Source organism: Bos taurus, chromosome 17 (assembly GCF_002263795.3).
Source record: "Bos taurus isolate L1 Dominette 01449 registration number 42190680 breed Hereford chromosome 17, ARS-UCD2.0, whole genome shotgun sequence".
Taxonomy (NCBI): domain Eukaryota; kingdom Metazoa; phylum Chordata; class Mammalia; order Artiodactyla; family Bovidae; genus Bos; species Bos taurus.
Genome location: NC_037344.1, coordinates 53,368,690 through 53,392,611, shown reverse-complemented (window position 1 = coordinate 53,392,611; position 23,922 = coordinate 53,368,690). Strand labels below are relative to the sequence as shown.

Sequence of the window (23,922 nt, the reverse complement as noted above, 5' to 3'; positions counted from 1 at the left end):
AGCGTCCGCTTACAATGCGGGAGACCCGGGTTCAGTCCCTGTGTTGGGAAGATCCCCTGGAGAAGGAAATGGCAACCCACTCCAGTACTCTTGCCTGGAAAACCCCATGGACAGAGGAGCCTGGTAGGCTACAGTCCATGGGGTCGCAAAGAGTCGGACACGACTGAGTGACTTCACTAGTCACTAAGTAAAGTCATTGGACATGAGTGGATCCTTAAGCTTCTTAGTTTTCAGAACAATTAAAAAATGATATGGAGGGACTTTCCTGGTGGTCCAGTGGTTAAGAATCCACCTTCCAATGCAGGGGACGTGGGTTCGTTCCCTGGTCATGGAATTAAGATCCCACATGCCTTGGAGCAACCAAGCCCACGCACCGCAACTGAAGTGAGCCCATGTGCCATAACTAGAGAATCCCGCGAGCCACAACGTAAGATCCTGTGTGCCACAACTGAGGCCCAGCGCAGCCAAAACCAAATTTTAAAAACGGATATTGGGTGTTTAGCTGTTTAAGGTCCAGTAGGAGGGTGGTGAGCCAGGTGTTAGCAGAAGCATTTTATCCGGCCGGCTCTCCTTGAGCGATTGCGCCGGGGGTGGACCTTGAGTCCTGTCTCCTGCATCAGGTTCTGTTTCTGATACTCGTGTAACCTGCTCTCAGTGTGCACCTTATGATGGTTTTTCTGTTTCCTTTCTTCTTTTTTGATTCAGTCTATAAAACTTTACTTTTCAAGCAAGCATGCAGGAAGAAAAAATAAAGAGAGAGAGACAGTGGACACAAGGCAAGAAGATGATTCTGTCTGCAAGCTCAGCTTTTTATAACTCGAAGTATCAAAAACTAAATAGTCGATTCTCGTTATTTGCCATAGTTAAATTCTGTAAGGTCTCTGCAGACCTGAATTAGTGGATGCTGAATCGTTGCTCCTAGGAGAGTTGTAAGAACAGGTTCCTGCCAGCTTAGGGTCACCACCATACTTTCATCGACTGACAGATCCATGACCTTGTTTTATGCATATTTCTGTTTAAAGACACCGTATTTAATTTATAACGTTAGTTCCTTAACATTAGACTCAAGGTTGACAGCACCAGGTAGAACTCATGCCTGAATGAGGCTTATCTAACACAGGTGAATTCTCTGGAAGGCATGTCACAGCCTTCTCGTGTTCCAAGAGCACCATATGGTATTTTAATACTATGTTCAGGAGCCAATTTAAATACCAAAATCACCAATAAAAAGTACCGCCCCCCCCAAAAAGAGCAAATATCATGGCAGTAAAGACCAGGCTAAGGACACTTGCTTCCTGAGAGCTGAAACCAGACAGAGAATTGCCTTGCTTGACCTCAGCTGGGAATGTCAAGTTTTTTGCCACTCGGCACACGCATACATCTGCAAATGATTGTGAGGTGCCACGAGGATTGCTTTGGAAGTTACACATACATTTCAGCATGTAGGTAAATTCACGAAAATGGAATCCACAAAGAATGAAAATCGGCTGCAGTTTGAAATGATAAAAACGCCTTGTGTTGAACAGGGCTGCTTTTAGACAGAATGTGCTGTTGTTCGTGCTTGACCAGTTGTACTTCTACTGACCTCACAGAGGTCTACCCTAGGATTTTCTCTGCCTAAGTAGAGCCAGACAGCAGACTTGCTGTATCATAAGACAGATCACTGACTTCCTTCGTGTATTCATTCAGTAAACATTCACCAAGGGTTCACTCGCTGCTCTGCATTCTTTCTATACTTCATCTCTAGGACACTGTCAGAGAAAGATGGCCTGGTGCCTTATCCTACGTAGCATACATTTACTAAGGAATCTTAGGGGCATTTCTGTGTAAAGCACTTACTTTCCACTGATGGGAAGATGATTTATGATCAGAAGAAGACTGGGAGAATTGTTTTATGATTTTTTACAGCTGGAGCATGCTTTTGTTCATGACAGACATTAGTTTCCTTATCAGTCTCTGAAAACTCTGAAAGAGAAGTTGTGCAGGTATAAACAATGATTAACCACTCTTTCTTTTGCTTTAAGCAAACCATTTAAGCCCGTACGTAGCCCTTCACTTGCTCTTAGCAAACCCTCAGAGGTTCAGAACTGCCTGGATCATGGCAATCCTCAGGGAAGTGTTTTTTAAGTTATTTTTTTTACTTTATTTTTTTCCTACTATATTTAGGTAAAACATTATAAAACGTTGTGCTGATAAATGTTTTGTTTTATATTTACCATCAACGATAACTTGTACATATAACGTGTAACCTGTCTTTTGAAATACAGACATTCAACAAGCTCGTGGGAAAATTTAGCCAGTCTGTCTTTCATTTGAATTTAACCCAAATACTGTCCGCGACGATGGAAGGGAAGCTGGTTGTCTGGGACATTTACCGCCCACTGCCATCTGCCTCCTCCTCCATGGGCTTTCCCCATATCAAACCTTGCAAACTGGTTCATTTGCAGAAGGAGGGTATCACTGTGCTCACTACAGTTGACAGGTAATTAGTGAATGAAAAAGTAGCTGTAGATGATTATAAACTTATCTAAAAACCCGTTTGGAGGTAGATACATATTTTGTATATGCAAAGATTGTTTCTGGGGAGAACCAATTTAACGGAACACTGGCTGCCTCTGAGGAAAAGAACTGAGAACCAAGATTAAGGACAGGGGTGGATTTACTTCTTTTTATAGTCTCATTTGTACTAATTGGGTTGCTTTTATTTAAAAAAAAATTGCATGGGCATGCATTACTTTTAAACGCAACCCTTTGGGGTTGGTGAAACAAAAAGTAACTGTTTTGTTTTTTTCTTCTGCTCTAATTAGACTTATTTCACACCCTAAATTTTACATTCTTTCAGTGGAAGAAAATGGCATAAAGAGCTATTTTTTTTTCTGATGACAAAATAACATTTGCCAATCATGAAAAGATGAAATACAACAAAACTTTATAGAGTTCCTTAACGCTTTGATTTTGAGGGGCTGTGGGGATCCACAACTGATCCCAGCCTTATGCCTTAGCCTCAGACATAAAGGGGTTCACATGCCAAATACATTCCTTCCTTGCTGAGTGATTTGGGACAAGGGACTTAAATGTGCCAAACCTCCATCCTTCCATCTGTAAAGTGGGCACCGTAACACTGTCCCTCTCTGAGTGATTTTGTGAGGATGGCTTGCTGGATCTTAGTTTCCTGACCAGGGACTGAACCCATGTCTCCTGCAGTGGAAGCACTGAGTCCTAACCACTGGGCTACAAGGGAACGTCCCAAGGATTGTAAAACTCTTAGCATGCTCTCTGGCACAGGGGAGCTCTAGGTACAACAGCCCTTGTCAGGGTGCTAGGGAAGTGCCCCAAAGTGCTAGAGATAGTTGCCTCATGACGAGGACCCTGCCCACGTAGTGGAAGTCACTGTGCCCTCTGCTCTCCAAAGGCCTGTTGCTCTCCTTCTCCTTTCTTTAATTTAGGGTCTATATTAAAGGTCTTCCCCTTTCTTTAATAACAGTGAGGCCCTGATGTGGCTTGCATAGAGAAATGCAGATCGTCATCTTCACCCAGTTGGTGGGAAAAGATAGCAGTAGAATCACACTTAATGAAGCAGTCAACTTTAATCATTGAGAGATAGGACCCAGGGAAGACCATGCCGGGGTTCCCCTCTCTCCATGTTAAGTAAAACACAGCCAGGGGACTTCCTCTGCAGTCCAGTGGTTGACTCTGCACTTCCAAGGGAGAGAATGAGGGTTCAGTCCCTCGTTGGGGAAGTAAGATCCTGCATGCTGAGTGATGCGGCCAAAACAACAACAAAACAAACAAACAAAAAACCCCCGCCAGGACCAGGGAGCCCTTGCAGGAAAAAGTCTTAAGAAACACAGGAGAAAAAAAAAAAAAATTCTCCTTGTTTTGCTGTTTCTGTCCAGCAGAGGGCAGTGAATGCCGTTCTAGCCAATTACTCTGCCCACTTGCCTTGCTTATTAATCAGAAACCTCATTTAATCGCTTTTCATATATAAATATATATATATATGAGAAAATTCATCCCCCACCTACCCCCGTGATTAGAATTATGTCAGAGGCTTAAAAAAAAGCAAGCTCATTGGGATGGCCCTGAGGAAATAAAAACCATTTTGTCACGCAGCACTGCCTTTGGCTGTGATGACTGGACAGGGTTTTACGATCCCTCTCACAGCAGTTGTCTCCCTGTGTCCCACTGCCAGCCTGTGTGACTTCAGAGGAATGGTAGCTGGACTCTTGTCATCTGTAGTCTGTGGTAGAGAATGGAAATCACTGCCCACAGCCGTTGCACAGGACTGACCTTGGAGGGCAAGGCAGAGGAAAGCAGAGAGCATGGACTTTGTGTTCCATACACTTGGACCCCTGCATAGTCTAGCCATGTGGCCCTGAAAGAGTTGCCAGGTTTAAGTGTGTCCCGGGACTTCCCTGGTTGTCCAGTGGCTAAGACTCTGATCTTCCAATGCTGGGGACTCTGGGTTCAATCCCGGGTCAGGAAACTAGATCCCACATTGCACAATGAAGGATTTGAGTGTGGAACTCAAGATCCCTCATGCTGCAACTAAGACCTGATGCAGAAAATAAATTTTATATATATATATATATATATATAATGTCCCAAATACTGCATGAAGCAGTTGCATTTGGGAGCATACACTATTGGGGACATACTTATCCTAGAAATTTACTCGTGGTTCATCTGAAATTCAAATTTAACTGAGTATCCTGCATTTTTACTTGCTAAATCTGGCAATCCCAGGCCTTAAACCTTAGTTTCCCAAACGTGAACTGGGAATGACAGTAAAATCAGCCACATGGGGCCATATTCAGTGAAAGTTTTTAACAACGCCTGGAGTCCAGAGGCTGGCATATGTGTTCAATAGATGATACTCAGTATCATTATTTAACCTACAATGCAGGAGACCTGACTTCGATCCCTGGGTCGGGAAGATCCCCTGGAGAAGGAAATGGCAACCCACTCCAGTATTCTTGCCTGGGAAATCCCATGGACAGAGGAGCCTGGCGGGCTGCAGTCCATGGGATCACAAAGAGTTGGACACATCTTAGCGACTAAACCACCACCACCACCACCATCATTTAACAAACTGACTTTATCCTCTGTTTTCAGCTATATTGTCACAGGTGACATTCGGGGCAACATCAAGTTCTATGATCACACCCTCTCCATTGTGAACTGGTACAGCCACTTCAAACTCAGCTCCATAAGATCCCTGTCCTTTTCAAAGACCCCAGCAGCCCCTCCAGCCGAAAATACAAACTATCCTCCAGACTGCACTCTAAAAAGTGACGATTTTGTTGTAAGGTGAGTTGTTAACTGTTGTTGTTGTTCAGTCACTGAGTGTCCGAGTCTTTGCGACCCCATGGACCACAGGCAGCATGCCAGGCTTCCCTGTCCTTCACTATCTTTCGGAGCTTGCTCAAACTCATGTCCAGTGAGTTGGTGATGCCATCCAACCATCTCATCCTGTGTCATCCCCTTCTCCTCCTGCCCTCAGTCTTTCCCGGCATCAGGCTCTTTTCCAGTGAGTCGGCTCTTCACATCAGGTGGCCAAAGCATTGGAGCTTCAGCTTCAGTATCAGTTTTTCCAATGAATATTCAGAGTTGTTTCCTTTAGGATTGACTGGTTTGATCTCCTTGGGACTCTCAAGAGTCTTCTCCAGCACACAGCTCGAAAGCATCATTTCTTCAGCGCTCAGTTGAAGTCGTTCATGAACCTCATCATTGGAACAGTCAGAAAGCTGTGTCTTTTAGTTTGTGTGCCGTGGTATATTCTTCCTGTTCCTGGGATGTGAAATAGGAACCTGGCCTTTCTAGTTAGGCCTTTCCCTGGGTCAGAGATGGATCTCCTTGGCTGATTACGATCACTGTTTAATCTTTTTTTTCTAAGTGAAACATCATTCTCCTATTAAGAATGTTTAGTGATAGGAAGCTGGAAATGGCTCTGATCTCAGTGACCTCTGGAGTCCTTCATTGTAGGTTGGTCTCCTTTCTCTGAGCTGAGTTTGTCCTAGCTCTATGGTTAAAGGGATTTGATAGTGAATAGCCATAACATTTCAAGACAGAATTATCTGTGAGCCTGCTTAATTACCCTTGCCGTATTTGCAGGCACATCTGTATGTGTGCACCCAGCACCATATTTGCATACACAAATGAATATTTGCATGTGCAGATTAGCTAATTGTACAACTGACTGTCCATCTGCATACTTAATGACTCAATTTACATGTAGAAATGTGGGCTTTTTCACTTGCAAATGGAGGCTGTTGGGTTTTGGTGGCGTATTTTTGGAGATGCTGGGTTAATAATGTCACTAAATTATAGACGACAGAGGCGTTTCGTGTGCAATTAGAAGCAGAATTGCTGGCATGCCCTGTTCCCTGCAAGTGCTGATACGGGTTGGTCTCTCCTTGGCAAACAGGAATTTTATCATCGGAACATCAGACGCGTCAGTGTACCACCTGACAGTAGATGGGACTAAACTTGAGAAGTTATTTGTCGAGCCCAGGGATGCCATTTGTGCCATCTCCTGCCACCCATACCAGCCCCTCATCGCCATCGGAAGTTTTTGCGGGATGATCAAAGTGTGGGATTATGAACAGAAAAAATACCTCTTCAGCAGGGTCTTTGAGAAGGGGCTTGGAGTTCAGAGTCTGACCTACAACCCTGAAGGTATTTTCATTTTATCCACCTGTCTTAGGTTCTAAACCAAAAGCAGACCCAAATGGCTCTGCCTTCGGCTGTAGCAGCTCCAGGAGGGTGACCTTGACCCACTCCCCGCACCAGGCCAGATGGGATGCCTGGTCCCCCTGGATGCTGCAGAACTCTGCACCGCCTGGTCTCATCCCATGTTTTCCAGTTTACTTCTTCCTCTCAGGACCTTGTCTCTCCTGTTCGTTGCTGTCTCCTTGGCACCTAGGACAAGGCTCAGCACAGAGTTGATATTTCTTGAGTCAATGTAGTCCTTTTCTTTCCTTTTTTTTTTTTTTTAAATGTATTTATTTATTTAGCTGTGTGGTTCTTAGTTTCGGCATGCCGAGTCTTTAGTTGCAGCATGTGAACTCTTCGCTGCAAGTGCTGATACGGATTGGTATCTAGTTCCCTAACCAGAGACTGAACCCAGGCCCCCTGCACTGGGAACTCAGTCTTAGCCCCTGGGCCACCAGGAAAGTACCAGTGAAAGCCTTTTTCAACCCTTGTTCTCCGACTTGTGATTTTAGGAGCTCTGCTGGGAGCTGGCTTCACAGAGGGGACAGTTTACATTCTTGATGCAATGTCCTTAGAAAGTGCAATCTCAGAGCCTTTCAGATACTCCAGAAGCAGCGTGACTCACATCAGTTTCTCCCATGACTCCCAGTACATGGCGACTGCTGTGAGTATCCTCACTGAGTGTGGTCCAGTGGATCCGCAACCTCCTTTAAAGCCGCAAGAGGGAGGAGTTGGGACGTGCAGGGGGGTGGGGGTTTGGGGAGCAGGGGCTCCAGGGTATGGGTTTCTTTGGGAGGTGGGCCATGAAAACGCTCTAAAACCGTGATGATGGACACACAACTCTGTGAATAAACTAAAGTCCATTGAATTGTACATTTCTGGGGGGTGAATTGTGTGTGGTGTGAATTATATCTCAATAAAGCTGTTATAAAAAGAGAAAGGGATGGGGGAAATGGGGCAGTGGGTGGGTGGGGGCACTTCTGCCTGAAAACAAGACAGGGGCCTCAGAACTCCCCAACTCCGGACTCTGCCACTCCGACAGCTCATGTTGGTTTGTGAGTTTTTTGGAACCCTCTCTCTGCATCCTGGCTTTCATCTTTCCCTTTGATTTCTGACGAGATGACATTCTCATTTATCTCAAGGCAAAGTCTGCCGCCAAGCATTTTGGATTCTGTTCCTTCCCTCTGTGAATAGGGCTCTTAATCTCAGTAAAGATTTTTTTCGGGACCCCCGACCTCTCCCTTCCCCCCACTTCTCCTGGGAGAGGGGGTGGGGATGCAGGGAAGTAGCTGCTGACATCCTTGACTCCAACTCGCTTTCCATCAGCACAGCGACTCAGGTGTCCCCTGTCCCTTCAGGCTGTTCCCGTCTGCTCTCCGTTGAGCTCTCAGCCATCATGTATGTATTTTTTAATCATACCTTTTAAAATTTTGTGTAGCTGGATAAAGAGAAGGGATGACAAAGGCATAAAGGGTAAGGATTTCAGTTTCCAACAGAGAATGACACGGGGACCAGCAAGGAGAGTAAGACCATAATGTTAGACAAATACCATCTCTGCCCACCCCACCACCTCCCTCCCCGCCCCACTGCCTCCCACTACCTACTTTGAACTCTGATTTTTCTCATCTGCAAAAATGGGTATTATTTTACCACTTGTTCCAATAGACAGAGGTTTTCTTTTTGGATAAAATACTCTAAAAGCAAAGTTAGTATGAAAAAACACAGTGATAACTCTTAACTTACAAAATCAAAAATGGAGTAACTTCGACTCTTTCCCTCATACTCAGGATGTAAGTTTCACTGTGGCTGTTTATGTGGTGAGAGTCAAACATAGACGAAGGGTCTGGGAATACTTGGCAAGGCTGCGCTCTCACCGCAAGAGCATTCGAAGTATCCTGTTTGGGGTTCATCTGGACAGCAATGAGCCCCGACTGCTGAGCCTCGGCAGAGACAGACTCCTGGTGAGCTCCTTTGCTTTCCTTTGTCTGGTCCTCAGGACTGTGTCTCATTCTTGTTATTTCCCAGGAGTCTGGCATAAAACCAGTATGTGTGTGTGTTGGAGAAGACGAATATATGGGGACTTCCCTGCTGGTCCAGTGGCTAAGACTCCACGTTCCCAATGCCCAGGTTCTATCCATGGTCTGGGAACTGGATCCCACATGCCACAACTCAGAGTTCGAGTTGGCAGGTGAAGATCTCGTATGCTGCAACTAAGACCCAGCACAGCCAAATGAATAAATTTAAAAAATAAATGTCTTTTAAAAAAGAAAGTGAATGTATGACAAAATAGCAAAAACCATTCTGAGTTGGCACTTGGCTTTCATGCAGCTCTGACACTGCACAGGGACTCGTGTCCTGAGTGAGGAGGGCCTGGGAAATGGCATGTTGGTGGAGCGGAGGTGGTCCTCCCCACAGCATGGACAGCTCAGCCACCCTTGCCTCTCAGTGGATATTTGGAAGCCAACACTCACAATTCCCGGGTCTCGGGGTCAGGCCCAGGCTGTTACCTCCATGTGACAACCCAGAGAGGATCGAGAAGGAAAGGCAGTGACAGTGGCAGATGTGATATTACATGATTGAGCCCAAAGGATTCAAAATGAATTGGTTTATCTGTGTATCCGTCTTAACTTCCTTTCTTTTGTCCCCTTACTTCTTTTATTCTATCCATTCTTTTTTTAAAAATATATTTAAAATTTTATTTATTTATTTGACTGCGCCAGGCCTTAGTTGCAGCACATGAGATCTTCAGTCTTCATTGTGGCACATGGGATCTAGTCCCACAGCCAGAGATGAAAGCCGGGCCCCCTGCATTAGGACTTCAGAGCCTTAGCCAGAGGACCACCATCGAAGTCTGTCCATTCTTCCATCCACCCATCATCTATCCATCCTTCCTTCCTTCCATCCATCCCGGTCTGTCCACCAAAACCTACCTATGGGTGAAATTCAGCAGGCTGCTAATGTATGACTTTCAAGAGCTGAGATCTAGCTATGAATTGGTTCGTACTCACAGAAAGTTCCCAAGATAATGCTAAGTGAAGCAGGACAACAAAGTTGTAAGAGTTCAGGTCCTGGAGTTAGTTGGACCTAGATTTGAATTCTCACTCTACCACTCCTTGGCTGTGTGACCTTGGGAAAACCACAGAATCTCTCTGAACATCTGTTTTCTCATCTGCAAAATGGGCATAGCAGGACTGCACTGCTGGGGAGCTGTATTAAATGGCATCAGCTTGCTCATAACAGATACTCCATATTGGTAGTTTGTTAGGTGTAGAAGTTCAGGCAATTCTCCTCTTAAAAGGCCTGATACTGTCTCCCCCGACAAAAGGATTGTTGACTGACTTCATTCACCTCAGTCCTCATGTGTGTTCATCTGGGCTTCCCTGTAGATTGAGTATAACCTACTCAAGAGCTACAAAGACCACCTGGCAGTCCTGGACATTCACCGAACCGACCAGGGCAGCTATCCCACCTGTATGGTCTGGTACCCGCCACTCACCAAGGAGCTCTTCCTGCTCATTTGCAACAGTGGCTACAAAGTGAAGCTTTTTAATTCTACCACAAAAATGTGCAGGTAAGCCAGGGAGCTTCCCGCAAATGGTGCATAAATCAATTTCTCAGTCCCCAGGTTATTTCAAGTCCCACCTTAAGGACCTGCAAACAGCTTGCCTACCATTACAACCCTTCTTACTTTGCAAAGTAGGAAACTGAGGCACAGATAAGGTTAGTTGTCCTTGCTCAAGTTTACATGGTTAGAAAGTGCCAGAGGCAGGGACTTCACTGGCAGTCCAGTGGTTAAGAATCCGCCTTCCAATGCAGGGGGTGCGGGTTCAATCCCTGTTCGGGGGACTAAGATCCTACATCTGTGGGACAACTAAGCCTGTGCACTGCAACGACTGAGCCCAACGCTCTAGAGCCTGTGTGCTGCGGCTAGAGAAGCCCACATACCACGGCCAGCAGTCCCTGTGCAGCAATGAAGAGCCAGTGCAGCCAAAAATAATTTTAATAAGTAAATAATAAACTGCATTGGTAACATCTAAAAACATTTTAAAAAGGAAGTGCCAGAGGCAGGATTCAAACCCAGAAACGTTGTTTCTGAGCCCAGCACTTCACAGGGATAAGGTACTCAGGCCTCGGAGATGGAGATTCAGCAAAGGCATCAGACCCCACAGCCCCAGAAAAGCTGCTCATGTGCAATGGAATCTCCTGTTCTTCTCTCCTGGAAAAAAGCGGATTCACCTGAATACTACCAGCTGTTTGATTTTTCTTATTCTTGGTTCTTAAAGAAGTTATAAGTTCAACTTGATAGCATTCTTTCTTCTCTCAAGCCCACTATATGGACTATAGCCCACCCTATGAACTGTAGCCCTCCAGACTCCTCTGTCCAAGGGGTTTTCCAGGCAAGAATACTGGAATGGGTTGCCATTTCCTCCTCCAGGGGATCTTCCCGACCCAGGGATTTCCTGCATTGGCAGGTGGGTTCTTTACCACTAGCACCACCTGGGAAGCCCCCTTTGTTCTCTCAGTAAGTGTTTACTGAGCCCCCTACCAGAGCCAGGTGCTGTTCTAGGTGCTGAAGATGGGAATGAAGACAAAACAATGTTGTTGTCACCATGAGATTTGCATTTTATTGGGGGAAGTGGCATTCAAGTTAGAGGTTGGGCTGGAGATCCATATTTGAGGTCAGCACACTTGGTGGTTTAAAGCATAAGACAAGAGAAGGTTCAGGAGGGGAAAGGTGGATAGAGAAGAGGTTAAAGGACCAAGCCCAGGGTATCCAAAGCTTAGCATCTTAGAGCAGTGGTGCCTCCATCCTGAAATACGTCTACACCTGTGGTTGCCCTCTTGCACTGCTAGGCTTGTGAGTCCAGGGTTTGCTCCTCCTGATCAGTGCATCACCCCTTCGTCAGGGCCCTGCATTCATCATCCCATTTCATCTGCAACAGTCCTGCAAAAAGATCATGCCACTGTGGATCAGACAGGTAACAAAACCTGCCCAAGGTCACGGAGCTGGTCAGGGCAGGACTTGCCCCTTGAACCCACGTGTGACTCTGTCCTCTCTTTGGGATCGCTGGTCCCCGATGCAGCCCTCACAGAGGTGAGGATGCTGTGGTGACCCCACCTGGGAGGAGGAAGTCAGAAAACACCACAGCAGCTGGCCCCATGCTTGAGGAAGACCATCCTTTGGAAATGTATCTCAGATAAGATAGGTCCTCAAAAGGCCAAGATCACTCAGGGTCTTTTTTTTTTTTTTGATTGCCCTTTTTAGAAGGGCCCATGGGAAAATGACTGAGACATGCCATGTCATTGTGGCAGGGACAGGAAAGAAATACAGCACAATTTTTTTTTTAAGCTATTAAAACACTGGGAAGGAGACATTTGAAAGAAATATGTAAAACGGAGTTTTGGGAAGATTTCAGAATCTTTATACATCATCTTTAATGGACACAGGCTTTTTGGATAAAAACTATCTCATAGGGACTTCCCTGGTGGTCCAGTGGCTAAGACTCCGTGCTCCCAATGCAGTGGCCCAAGTTCGATCCCTAGTCAGGGAACTAGATCGCACATGCTGCACGAGGAGCTTGCATGCTGTAACTGAAGATTCCCCCGTGCCACAATTAAGAACCAGCACAGCCAAATAAATAAACATTAAAAAAAAGAATATCCCATAGATGTGCCCAGTTCTGAGAAGCTCCGAGTTGGCTGAGCAGGTGGCTGGGGGATGGAGCTGCCCAGACTTGGAGTTCCTCCTCACAGTTAGTAATGAGAACTCAAAGCTGAGCGGTTAGGAGGTTCTGCCATTGAAGATCAATGGGAAATTGGTATAGAGCATCTTTCTTGTTTTAAAAAATGTTTCCACCTGTTGCCTTTATTGTTGCTGTTATTTTTTATTCCAGTTTAATTGCGATATAATTGACATACAGCACTATATAAGTTTAAGGTGTACAGCGTAATGATTTGACTTACATACATCATGAAGTGCTATTACAGGAAGTTTAGTGAACATCCGTCCTCTCCTGTAGCTACAAAATTAAAGAAATAGTAAAACATTTTTTCCTTGTTATGAGAACTCTTAGGATTTATTCTCTTAACAATTCTCATCTGTAACATGCAGTAGTCTTAACTATATTTATCGTGTTATATGTTACACCCCTAGTGCTTATTTTTCTTACAACTGGAAGTTTGTGGCTTTTGCCTGCCTAAATCCAACTCCCCTTCCCCCCAACCCCTGCCCTCTGATAACCACAAATCTGGTCCCTTTTTCTAAGAGTTTCTTTGTTTGTTTTCGAAGTATAACTGACCTATGACACTGTATTATTTCTTGTTACACAACATAGTGCTTCTGTGCATTTATTCCTATTTCTATATATTTCAAGATGATCACAACAATATGTTGTCATACAAGGATATTACATAGTTATTGACTGTATTCTCTGCATTGTACGTTTCATAACTGGGACTCATTTATTTTGTAACTGGAAGTTTGAACCACTTTATTTCCCTCTCCTATTTCTTTCCTCCCCCACAACCCTCCTCCCCTCTGGCAACCACCTGTTTGTTCTCTGTATCTATAACTCTGTTCCTATTTTGTTATATTTGTTCACTTGTTTTTTTTAGCTTCCATATATAACTCAAATCATACAGTATTTACCTTTCTCTGTCTGACTTATTTCACTAAGCGTAATACCCTTCAGGTCCACCCATGTTATCACAAATGACAAGATTTATATTCCATCGGATATATGCACTACATCTTCTTTATCCATTCATCTATTGAGGGACATGTAGGTTTCTTCCTCATCTTAGCTATTGTAAATAATGCTGCAGTGAATATAGGGGTGTGTATATCTTTTCGAATTAATGTTTTCATTTAGAGCTATGAAATCAGGCATTTCTGCCATTGAAGAGCAATTGGAAATTAGTATAAAGCATCTTTCTTAAAAAATAGTTTATTAAGGCAAAATTCACATGATGTAAAACCAACCATTGTAAAGTGAACAATTCAGTGGTATTCAGTCCTTTCACCACCTACCTCCATCTAGTTTTAAAACATTCTCATCATTCCAAAGTAAAACCCCTGGCATAAAGCATCTTTTAAGCTGTAGGAATAATAAAGCCCTGTAACCACAACTTAATTGGGAAGGAATTGCCTTTTGATGATAAATCCAAAAGAATTTTAAAATGCATTTAAAAATATTTGAAAGAACACGAAGAGGCAGTTCAGAGAAAAAGGCCAATAAACCTATGAGCAGATGCTTACCAGTACATCAAAGATGCAAATGAAAAGAAGACATCATTTTTCACAAATCAGATTAGCAAAGATAAAAATGATCGATAGCGTCAAGTGTTGGCAAAGTCGTCAGATGCTGTAATGGGCTGCTAGCGGCCGGGCTGGGGGGTGTAGTGTAAAGGGGGACAACCTTTTGGGAGAGCAATTTGTTACCCTCTATTAAATTACAGCCTGTCTTCTGACTTCTAGGAATGTAGCCCGCAGAAATACTCGCACAGGATGCCAAGGCATAAGTAAAAGGATGTCTTGTTTGAAAATATTTTTAAAAATGGAAACACTCCAAATGTCCATTAATAGGGGATTAGTTAAATGATGGCTTGTCAGTACGCTGAAACGTGATGCTGCTTTTAGAAAAAGGAAAAAAAAAAGAGAAGATAGCTCTCTGCATAGTAACATGGAAATATCTGTAAGACATAAATGAGATAAACTGCCAAAGAAGCATGAATATATTTTCATATAAAATTATATTTATATAACTTGTATATTTTAATCTAAAATTGTAATTAGGTGGGCTAGAATATATATATAAAGTTGTATACAGCAAATTATTACCCATGATTATCTTGGAATAAAGGGTGTAGCCATGTAGAGTTATGGGTAGATTTTTCTACTTTCTGTCTAAATATTTGAAAATTTTCACAATGAATATGTAAAATGTTTTCCATCAGAAGAAAAAGACATTAATTTTATGAAATTGTTAGAAATTCAGCAGTACTATGTAGCAGTTACATAGCTCCTACTATGTGCTGAGTATCCTACTATCTCCTGAACTGTACTGAGTGCTTTATATATATATTAACTTATTTAATGCTGACTATAGTCTTATGGAAGAGAGGGCAATGGCACCCCACTCCAGTACTCTTGCCTGGAAAATCCCTGGACAGAGGAGCCTGGTAGGCTACAGTCCATGGGATTGCTAAGGGTCGGACGAATTCACTTTCACTTTTCACTTTCATGCATTGCAGAAGGAAATGGCATCCCACTCCAGTGTTCTTGCCTAGAGAATCCCAGGGACGGGGGAGCCTGGTGGGCTGCCATCTATGGGGTCGCACAGAGTCGGACACGACTGAAGCGACTTAGCAGCAGCAGCAGCAGCAGCAGCATAGTCTTATGGAGAAAATACTGTCATGATCCCTTTTTTACCAGTAAGGAACCTGAGGCCCAGAGGGGTTGAATAGCTGAACTCTTTTCCTTTTGCTTATTTGTAATTTCAGCTGGAATTCATATACTGTGATATCTACCATTTTCAGTGGCTTCTTACTATGTTCACAAGGTTGTGTAACCATCATCACTATTCCATGCAAGAGCATTGTCATTACCCGCTAAGGAGATATCCCAAACCCACTAGCCATCATTCCCCATTCCCTTTCTTTCCCTCCGGCCACCCCCCGCCCCACCACAACTATCCATCCCTGGCAATTACTAGTCTACTTTCTGTCTCTATGGATTTTTCTGTTCTGGATACCTCATGTAAATAGAATCATATGATATGTGACTTTTGATGTCTGGCTTCTTAGCATCATGTTTTCAAAGTTCAACCATGTTGTAGTCTGTGTCAGTGCTTCATCCCTTTTAACGGCTAAGTAGTATTCCATTGTATAGCCAGACCACGTTTTGTCTCTCCATCCATAGCTGTCAATTGGGTTGTCTCTATTCTTCAGCTCCTACAAACCTTTGTACACAGGTTTCTGTGTAGACATCTGTTTCATTTCTCTTGGATACAGAGTTGGCAGTGGAATTGCTGAATCATATGGTAACTATGTTGAACCATTTGAGGAACCGCCCGACTGTTTTCCACAGCAGCTGCACCACTTCACATTCCTGCCAGCCATATACGAAGGTTCTAGTTTCTTTACAACTTGCCCCTAATTTTTAAGGGTCAGAGCTGGGATTCTTACCAGCGTCTGTGCTCTTAACCATCCTCTTCCCTGCATCTACCCGTTGAATAATACTGGTTTTTATTTTGTTTGGTCATACCGTATGGCATGCAGGATCCTAGTTCCCTGACCAGGGACTGAACTGGGCCCCCTGCATTAGAAGCATGGATTCCTTACTACTGGACCACCAGGGAAGTCCTACTCAGTGATATCTGAGGAAGGGCTTTAAACATTTCTACTCAAATGATTAGATAAAGATGACTTAAAATTAGCTGATGCATTGTCTCTCATCTGGTTATTTTAGTATTTTTGACACTTCACCTAATTCTCTGCATATATGAGCCTAATCATGGATCATCCAGCCTGGCCCCCCCTGCATCCTGCAGCCCAGCGGTCACAGTCAAGTCTGCCTTCATAGTTTGCCCATGCTCACCATCTCGGTTTTACCTTCCTTCACCCTCCTCCCCCAACTCCTTTCCCCTTTACTGTTTCTGCAGGTTTCAAGCAGTAGTCCACATCCCATATGTTTGAGCTCCTGTTCCCACTGCCTGTTTTTCTGTTACTGCCCTGTTTTTCCTGCCTTTGCAAACTCGGATGTCTGCTGCTAGATGTCATCTCTCCTTCCCCAGTGCAGGCTCCATGCCACGTGTTTGCTTGTCACCTCACTTCTCCCCTCGTGGTGCTTCCACAGCTGTTGTCCCTGCAAGGCTATGAGCTCAATGGCAGTAACTACCTCTCACTCATTTCTGAGTCCCGAGCCCCTCACGGTGCCTGGCACAGAGAGGTGCTCAAGAAAGTCATACAAACAGTGTCTCCTGTCCCCGCCAGATACGGGCTGGGTACAGGAGATACAGGGAGAAAACATATCCAAACAACAAGGGGTTTAAAATATAAGATGAAAAAGCTACTGGCCTTACTCAGGGGCAGACTCAGGTTTTGTGGGATGTGAAGTGTATTTGAATTTGTGGGTCCTCTTTTTTTTATTATTATTAAAAAAGAGATGTAAAGACTTCCCTGGTGGTCCAGTGGTTAAGAATCTGCCTTCTAATGCAGGGATGCAGGTTGGATCCCTGGTTGGGAAACTAAGATCCCACATGCTTCAGTTTAGTTCAGTTCAGCCGCTCAGTCGTGTCCGACCCTTTGCGACCCCATGAACCACAGCACACCAGGCCTCCCTGTCCATCACCAACTCCCAGAGTTTACCCAAACTTATGTCCATTGAGGCAGTGATGCCATCCAACCATCTCATCCTCTGTCATCCCCTTCTCCTCCTGCCCTCAATCTTTGCCAGCATCAGGGTCTTTTCAAATGAGTCAGCTCTTCACATCCGGTGGCCAAAGTATTGGAGTTTCAGCTTCAACATCAGTCCTTCCAATGAACACCCAGGACTGATCTCCTTTAGGATGGACTGGTTGGATCTCCTTGCAGTCCAAGGGACTCTCAAGAGTCTTCTCCAACACCACAGTTCAAAAGCATCAATTCTTCTGCACTCAGCTTTCTTTATAGTCCAACTCTCACATCCATACATGACCACTGGAAAAACCATAGCCTTGACTAGACGGACCTTTGTTGACAGAGTAATGTCTCTGCTTTTTAATATGCTGTTTAGGTTGGTCATAACTTTCCTTCCAAGGAGTAAGCGTCTTTTAATTTCATGCAATCACCATCTGCAGTGATTTTGGAGCCCCCCCAAAATAAAGTCAGCCACTGTTTCCACTGTATCCTAATCTATTTCCCATGAAGTGATGGAACCGGATGCCATGATCTTAGTTTACTGAATGTTGAGCTTTAAGCCAACTTTTTCACTCTCTTCTTTCTCTTCCACGTGCTTGGGAGGGACTAAATACTCATTGGAACTACTGAGTCTGCATACCACAATTAGAGAGTCCATGCGCTGCAACAAAAATCCCATGAGCTGAGACCTGATGCAGCCAAATAAATAAACTGGTTAATAAACAAATATATATAATTTTTTAAATTAAAAAGATATATAATTAGGAATAAATTAAAAATGGCAAGGGCCCCTCCCAGGCCTCAGAAGGTACGTGAGTGAGGGAGGGGTCCTGCAGCTCAGGTTTTGCCAGCTGCAGAGCAAATGCAGCTCCAGGCTTGAGGTCACTTATGGCAGCCTCACCTTGGATCAGGTTCCTAATTACCATAAGAGAATCTGAAATCAGAAATCTGACCATGATAGGGGTGCAATTCATTAGAGTGTGATGCACAGAGTTTTGGGGGGACCCTTGAGTTGCTCTCAGACCTGCTGTCAGATTTCTGGACACCAGACGGGGTCTCCCTCTAAGATCCTGGGCAACCTTGGGAGGATGGGGCTGTTTCCTCACATCCTGTCCATGCTCGTCTCATCCTTGCAGCATTTTCTGCATCCTTTGTTTGTGTACGCATTCTCGAGGCATAATGTTCCCTTCATTCAGCTGTCAAGGGGAAAGTCAGAGCCTCGGCCAGGAAGAGCATCCTTCACAAGCGAAATTTCCCTGGAACATCTGGAGCTGCTGCCTCTGATTTGCAGCCACCGTTAGCGGTTGAGAGAAAGGTCTTTACAACAGTGGGCTTAGTTAAGCGACAAGAAACTCAAAATTTAAAACATATAGGGTAGACTTCCCTGATGGTCCAGGGGTTAAGACTTTGCCTTCCATTGCAGAGGATGTGGGTTCAATCCCTCGTGAGGGAGTGAAAATCCCACGTCTCGCTGCCAAAACGCCAAAACATAGAGCAGAAACAATAGTGTAACAAATTCAATAAAGACTTTTAAAATGATCCAAAAAAAAAAAAAACAAGATCTTTAAAACGTATGAGGCATTGTGAAAGGGAACAAGTCATAAAACCTGCGTTCAGATGTGTGGAATTTAGAACGCGTTTCTTTTTTTTCTCTTGCAGGAAGACACTCCTCGGGCCGGTGTACGGATCTCCCATCGAGCAGATACAAATCCTCCCAGTGAAGTCCACTCTGGAACTGCAGAAGCGCTACGTGGTGTTTATTAACAGAGACAAGGTGCCAGCGGTTTGCCCTCTGCCCCACTAAGGTGACCGCGTGTCTGCAGTGGGAAGTAGCCACAGGTGTTACCAGACTTAAGAACACTGGCTTTCCCCAAGCCCGAGACTCTCATCCTGCTCCACGCTGCGAACTGCCATAATTGAGTGAGGACGACTCTTAGGAGATTTCCCTTGTTTTCTTTACTCCCCAAAGTACACCGAAGGACTTTTCCTTTCCTTTCCTTTTCTTATGAAGACAAGTTAGTTACACTTAGTTGTACATGTAGTAACTAATCTAGGGACTTCCCTGGTGGTCCAGTGGCTAAGACTGTGAGCTCCCAACTCAGGGACCCTGGGTTCGATCCCTGGTGAGGGAACTAGATCCCACTTGCAGTGACTAAGAGTTCACATGCAGCAACTAAGGATCCTGCATGCTGAAACTAAGACGTGGCACAGCCAAATAAATAAATTAACTAAAATTAAAAAAAAAAAAACTACAAATCCATATGGAAAAGTATAAGATCATAAAATGCCATAATTATCCTGGAAAAGCCTGGACATCTGACCATGAAGGTAAGAGGGAAGTTTCCTTTCTGTGTCCCTGGTAGAACCAGGCATCTCTCTCCCAAGGGGCCACCCTGCAGGGCGCAGTGTATGTGAAGCCCCAGCCATGTAAAATGCTTGAAATGCAGCCCTCACACACTGAGAAGGCAGTTCCAGACCGGCAGGTCCTTCACATAAACAGATCTGGAGCTGACAGGTGACTGTGCCAAGTCTGGCCTTTGGCCGGGGTATCTTAGTCTGAATATCTAGTTACTTCTTCCTTTCTAGTCTTCCCTGGTGGCTCAGAGGTTAAAGTGTCTGCCTGCAATGCGGGAGACCCGGGTTCGATTCCTGGATCAGGAAGATGCCCTGGAGAAGGAAATTGCAACCCACTCCAGTATTCTTGCCTGGAGAGTCGCATGGACAGAGGAGCCTGGTGGGCTACAGTCCATGGGGTCGCAAAGAGTCGAACATGACTGAGCAACTTCACTTTTCTTCCTTTGTAGGTTGGACTTCAGATCTTACCAGTTGATGGCAATCCACATAAAACCTCTGCCCTCATATGCCACCCGAATGGGGTGGCCGGCATGGCCCTTTCCTATGACGGCTGCTGTGCCTTCACAGCAGGAGGGCAGGATCGGTCAGTGGTGCAGTGGGAAATCAACTTAAGGTGTGTGTTGCGGTGCGAAGCTTGGCCCCCTAAGGAGGGTGTCACGTGTACACCCCTTCTTTTCACTCAGCAACAGCAGACAGGTATTAAACCCCTATGACAGGACTTCCCTGGTGGTCCAGTGGCTGAGACTCCATGCTCTCAATGCAGGGGGCCCGGGTTCTATCCCTGGTCAGGGAACTAGATCCCACATGCTACAGCTAAAAGTTCATATGCTGCAACTGAAGATCCCAAATGCTGCAACTAAAAAAAATAAAAGATGCCGCATCCCGGTTCAGACAAATAAATAAATATTAGAAAAAATGAAAACTAAAACACCCTACAACATCCTGGGCACTGTGGTAGGCCTGCAGGTATAAAGACAGCCAAGACTCAGGCATGGCCTTCAGGGTGCTCCCTGAGACACTTGTTCATATTAACGGGCTGACAGGTTACTCTTCTGTCTCAGAGACCCATGGTATTTGCAGGCGAGACCATGTAATCCTACCTCATGAACCCACGCCCCTTTCCCCCAAAATACTTCTCACTGTGTTGCCTGAAAATCCACACAAGCTAGAGAGATCAAGCCTGAATCTCCAAAATGTGTGTTACAGAAATAGTAAGAGTATTATCTGAAATGTGTATTTTCAGTCTTCTCTTTTCACCACCCTGCCCTGAGCTGCGAATTTCTGCCTAGGGCGAGGCTGAAGAGTCCCATGATCGGGCATAGGAGAGACATAGCCTTTGAGGTCAGAGAGACATGGGTTTGAATCTGAAGACTGCTGTCTGCTGGCTGTGGGACCTAGGCTGCCCTAGGTCCCAGAGATTAGCATCTCTGATCTTTAGATTCCTTGTCTGTAATGGAGGGGTGGGGAAGGGGACAACAACAGGGACTTTTATAGGATCCTTATGGAAAGCACACAGCACTGAGCTCAAGACTCAGTAAATTAATGATTTCCTTTCATCTCTTCTTCCTTATAAAGGCATTTGCTTAGGAGTGCAGGATCTTATTAAAAAAGGTTAGGGACTCCCCTGGCAGCCCAGTGGTTAGGACTGCATGCTTCCATCGCAGGGGCTGTAGGTTCGATCCCTGGCTGAGGAACGAAGATCCTACATGATGAACAGTGTGGCCAAAAAATAATAATTTTTTTTTTAAAAAGAAGGTTTACCACTATAGTAATCGTCTCATCTCTCCAAATTCATTGAATAGCCACAGGGCGGAGCCAGTTCCTTTCCTGACCACCTTTTCTATGCCCCTCTTCCTGGCAGGGTCCCATGAGGAGCTGGGTAAAAACAGCCCAGAGAAAGGTACCTTCCTAAAAGAACAAACCCAGTTTGTTTGTTGGGTAAAAGAATACCCCCAGGAAAAGAATACCCCCTAGGCTTCCCTGGTGGTACAGTGGATAAGAATCTACCCGCCAATGCAGGGGACACAGTTTTGATCCCTGGTCCGGGAAGATTCCACATGCCATGGAGCAACTAAGCCCCATGTGCCACAACTGCTGAGCCTGTGTGCTGCAACCACTGAAGCCATAGAGCCGGTGCTCCACAAGAAGAGAAGCCAACTCGCCGAAACTAGAGAAAGCCCACGTGACAGCAACAAAGACCCACCGCAGCCAAAACTAAATAAAACATAAAGTATACCCCCCACCGTCTGCCAAGTGCACATCCCTCTTCAGTGGCATTCACGTGAATAGAAGCAAGACCAGCCAGGTAAATCCGCTTTGGAACTTCGAGGGGGTTTCAGATCGCAGTTGCAACTCTGACCTTCACCTCTGTTCTCACCCAGGAGGGCAGATTTTGGGGATTTAGAAGCTGAAGGTGAACTCTCCCCTTGTAAAGAACTTACTCATCACGTCTCCAGCATGAGGTGCTTAATCCTTTGACACCTATAGCCTGTCACCTGGATGGGTGGGATCAAGTGACATCCTGGTGGGAAGACAGAATCTTCCTTTTTTTTCATTTTTGTCCTTGTCTCAATCATCTTGAGATCTGGAATGGCAGAGATTTAAGAAAAAAAAAGAGCACTCGCTTTCCAGTAGCTTTCCTGAACATGGCCAGAATCCAGGCTTGCGAGAATTTCAATTTAATCTGTTGTGGGGACAAAGGATCATTATAAACTAATTAGCACTTCATCACTGCTTCTGGTGTTTTAATATGTTCAGTGCTTCACTAATGGGAAGAAATGTAAAAACCCGAAACAAGTAAACCGGTGAAATTTCCTACTAGGTCTATTGATGGCAAGTTGTAGGGTAAAATGAAGGTGATAAATCCTGTCACGTTCACATGGTCTTAATCAGCAAACTCCTAGGCCCCCGAATTATCATTGCAGCGTCTCAGACTTCCCCTGGGAGACCCCTTCCCTTCATCTTTCCCCCAGATCCCCCCACTCTTACTTTCCCTTCCCCTATCTTGGGTGGCAGGCCACCCTTTTTCTCTCCTTGTCGGGCATCTGTTTTTAAATCCCCCATTTTTGTGCTCAACCTCACGCCCACCTGGCATCCTGCAGTCTTGCTCAGACAAGTGCCAGAAAGACCCAGATGCAAATCCCATCTCCCCTGCTACTTGGTGACCTGAGGCAAGTTCCTTCCCTTCCTTGAGCCTCAGTTTCTCCATCTGTTAAAATGGGAATATTACCACTGTGTTCAGAGCTGATTTATTTGTTTTTGATGTCTCTCTCTTAAGATGCAGTGAAAGTGCCAAGCCCTAATCACTGGACAGCCAGAGAATTCTCCCTCCACAATATCTTTATACAAATATATATATTCATATTGCATGCTATATGCACCCATCTGCACCTGCGTTTTGCACTTGGCAGTATATTTATTTGGCTGCACCTCAAGGCATGTGGGATCTTAGTTCCCCTACTAGGGATTGAACCTGAGCCCCCTGTGGGGGAAGCTGGAAGTCTTAAACACTGGACAGCCAGGGAGGACCCCAGAGCTGTTTTGAGGATAGTGATGTCTACAATTGCTATCCCCCCCCTCCCCTCCCCTCCCCCTCTCCTCCCCCTCCTCTCTGCCTCCCTCCCCTTTCCCTAGGGAAGCTTTACTGAGCACCTGCTCTATGTTGGTTGCTGTCTCACAGCTTCTCCAGCTTTGGATCATTCCCCGAGTACTGACTATATTCTTAGGCACAGTAGAAAGAGCATTCTCAGTAAATGCGCCTCCCTCTTGTTCCCCAATGACCTCTTGTTTCGTGGCAAGTGTTAGAAACCCAACTTAGGGAGAAAGGGGACGTTAGGACCAGTCCCGTCCTGGGATCTCAGGTCACCGCTCCCGCAGCCAGAACTGCCCACCCTCTGCATTTGCTCTCTGCTCACCTCTGCCGTAACCCGCTGTCACTCTGCAGAGGCGGGTTTCATCACTCGGTGGAAACATGGCCTCTGATGGTTCCTGGATTTCACACCAGAGTTGAGGCAAGGCTCATCCCCCAGCTCTGGTGGAACAAGCCCAGTCAGTCCCTCTGGCTCTCCCATCAGCTGATGGTGGCTGGGGAGCCAGGGACGTATTGCAGCTCTGACCAGCGGAGGGCTGCTCCCATAGGATCCAGAGCTCAGTGGTCCTGTTCCCTGGGGCTTTCCTGGTGGTGACAGGCTCCTCCGTGTCACATTGGGCCTTTAATCTGGCCCTGCTTCAGAACCATGCCTGTTGGGATTGGGCCTGAGGCTGGCCTCGGAGCCTCAGAGCAGGCGCCCTCTTAGCCAGACTCCTGCCTCAATGGCTAATATCAGAGCCAAGAGTTGGGTGAAGGCTGGGCCCAACTGGAGACGGGCCTCAGGCCCACCTGGAGCCCAGGCCCACCTGGAGAGTACAGCAGCTCCACAGACCACCAGCATCCTACTTGGGTGGGGCTTGTGCGGG

General features: G+C 45.4%; 1 protein-coding gene across 5 annotated transcripts in view; it reads left to right on the top strand.

The window, feature by feature from the left end:
• The window catches only part of CFAP251 (cilia and flagella associated protein 251), a 74,286-nt gene that overhangs the window by 29,526 nt on the left and 20,838 nt on the right, over positions 1 to 23,922 (top strand). For all 5 annotated transcript variants that reach the window (XM_059876371.1, XM_059876370.1, XM_059876369.1 and 2 more), the window contains 8 exons: positions 2,268 to 2,482; positions 5,116 to 5,310; positions 6,428 to 6,678; positions 7,227 to 7,378; positions 8,502 to 8,675; positions 10,101 to 10,285; positions 18,772 to 18,886; positions 19,917 to 20,080. In XM_059876371.1, coding sequence (XP_059732354.1) covers positions 2,268 to 2,482; positions 5,116 to 5,310; positions 6,428 to 6,678; positions 7,227 to 7,378; positions 8,502 to 8,675; positions 10,101 to 10,285; positions 18,772 to 18,886; positions 19,917 to 20,080 — 1,451 coding nt within the window. The remainder of the gene's footprint in view (positions 1 to 2,267; positions 2,483 to 5,115; positions 5,311 to 6,427; positions 6,679 to 7,226; positions 7,379 to 8,501; positions 8,676 to 10,100; positions 10,286 to 18,771; positions 18,887 to 19,916; positions 20,081 to 23,922) is intronic.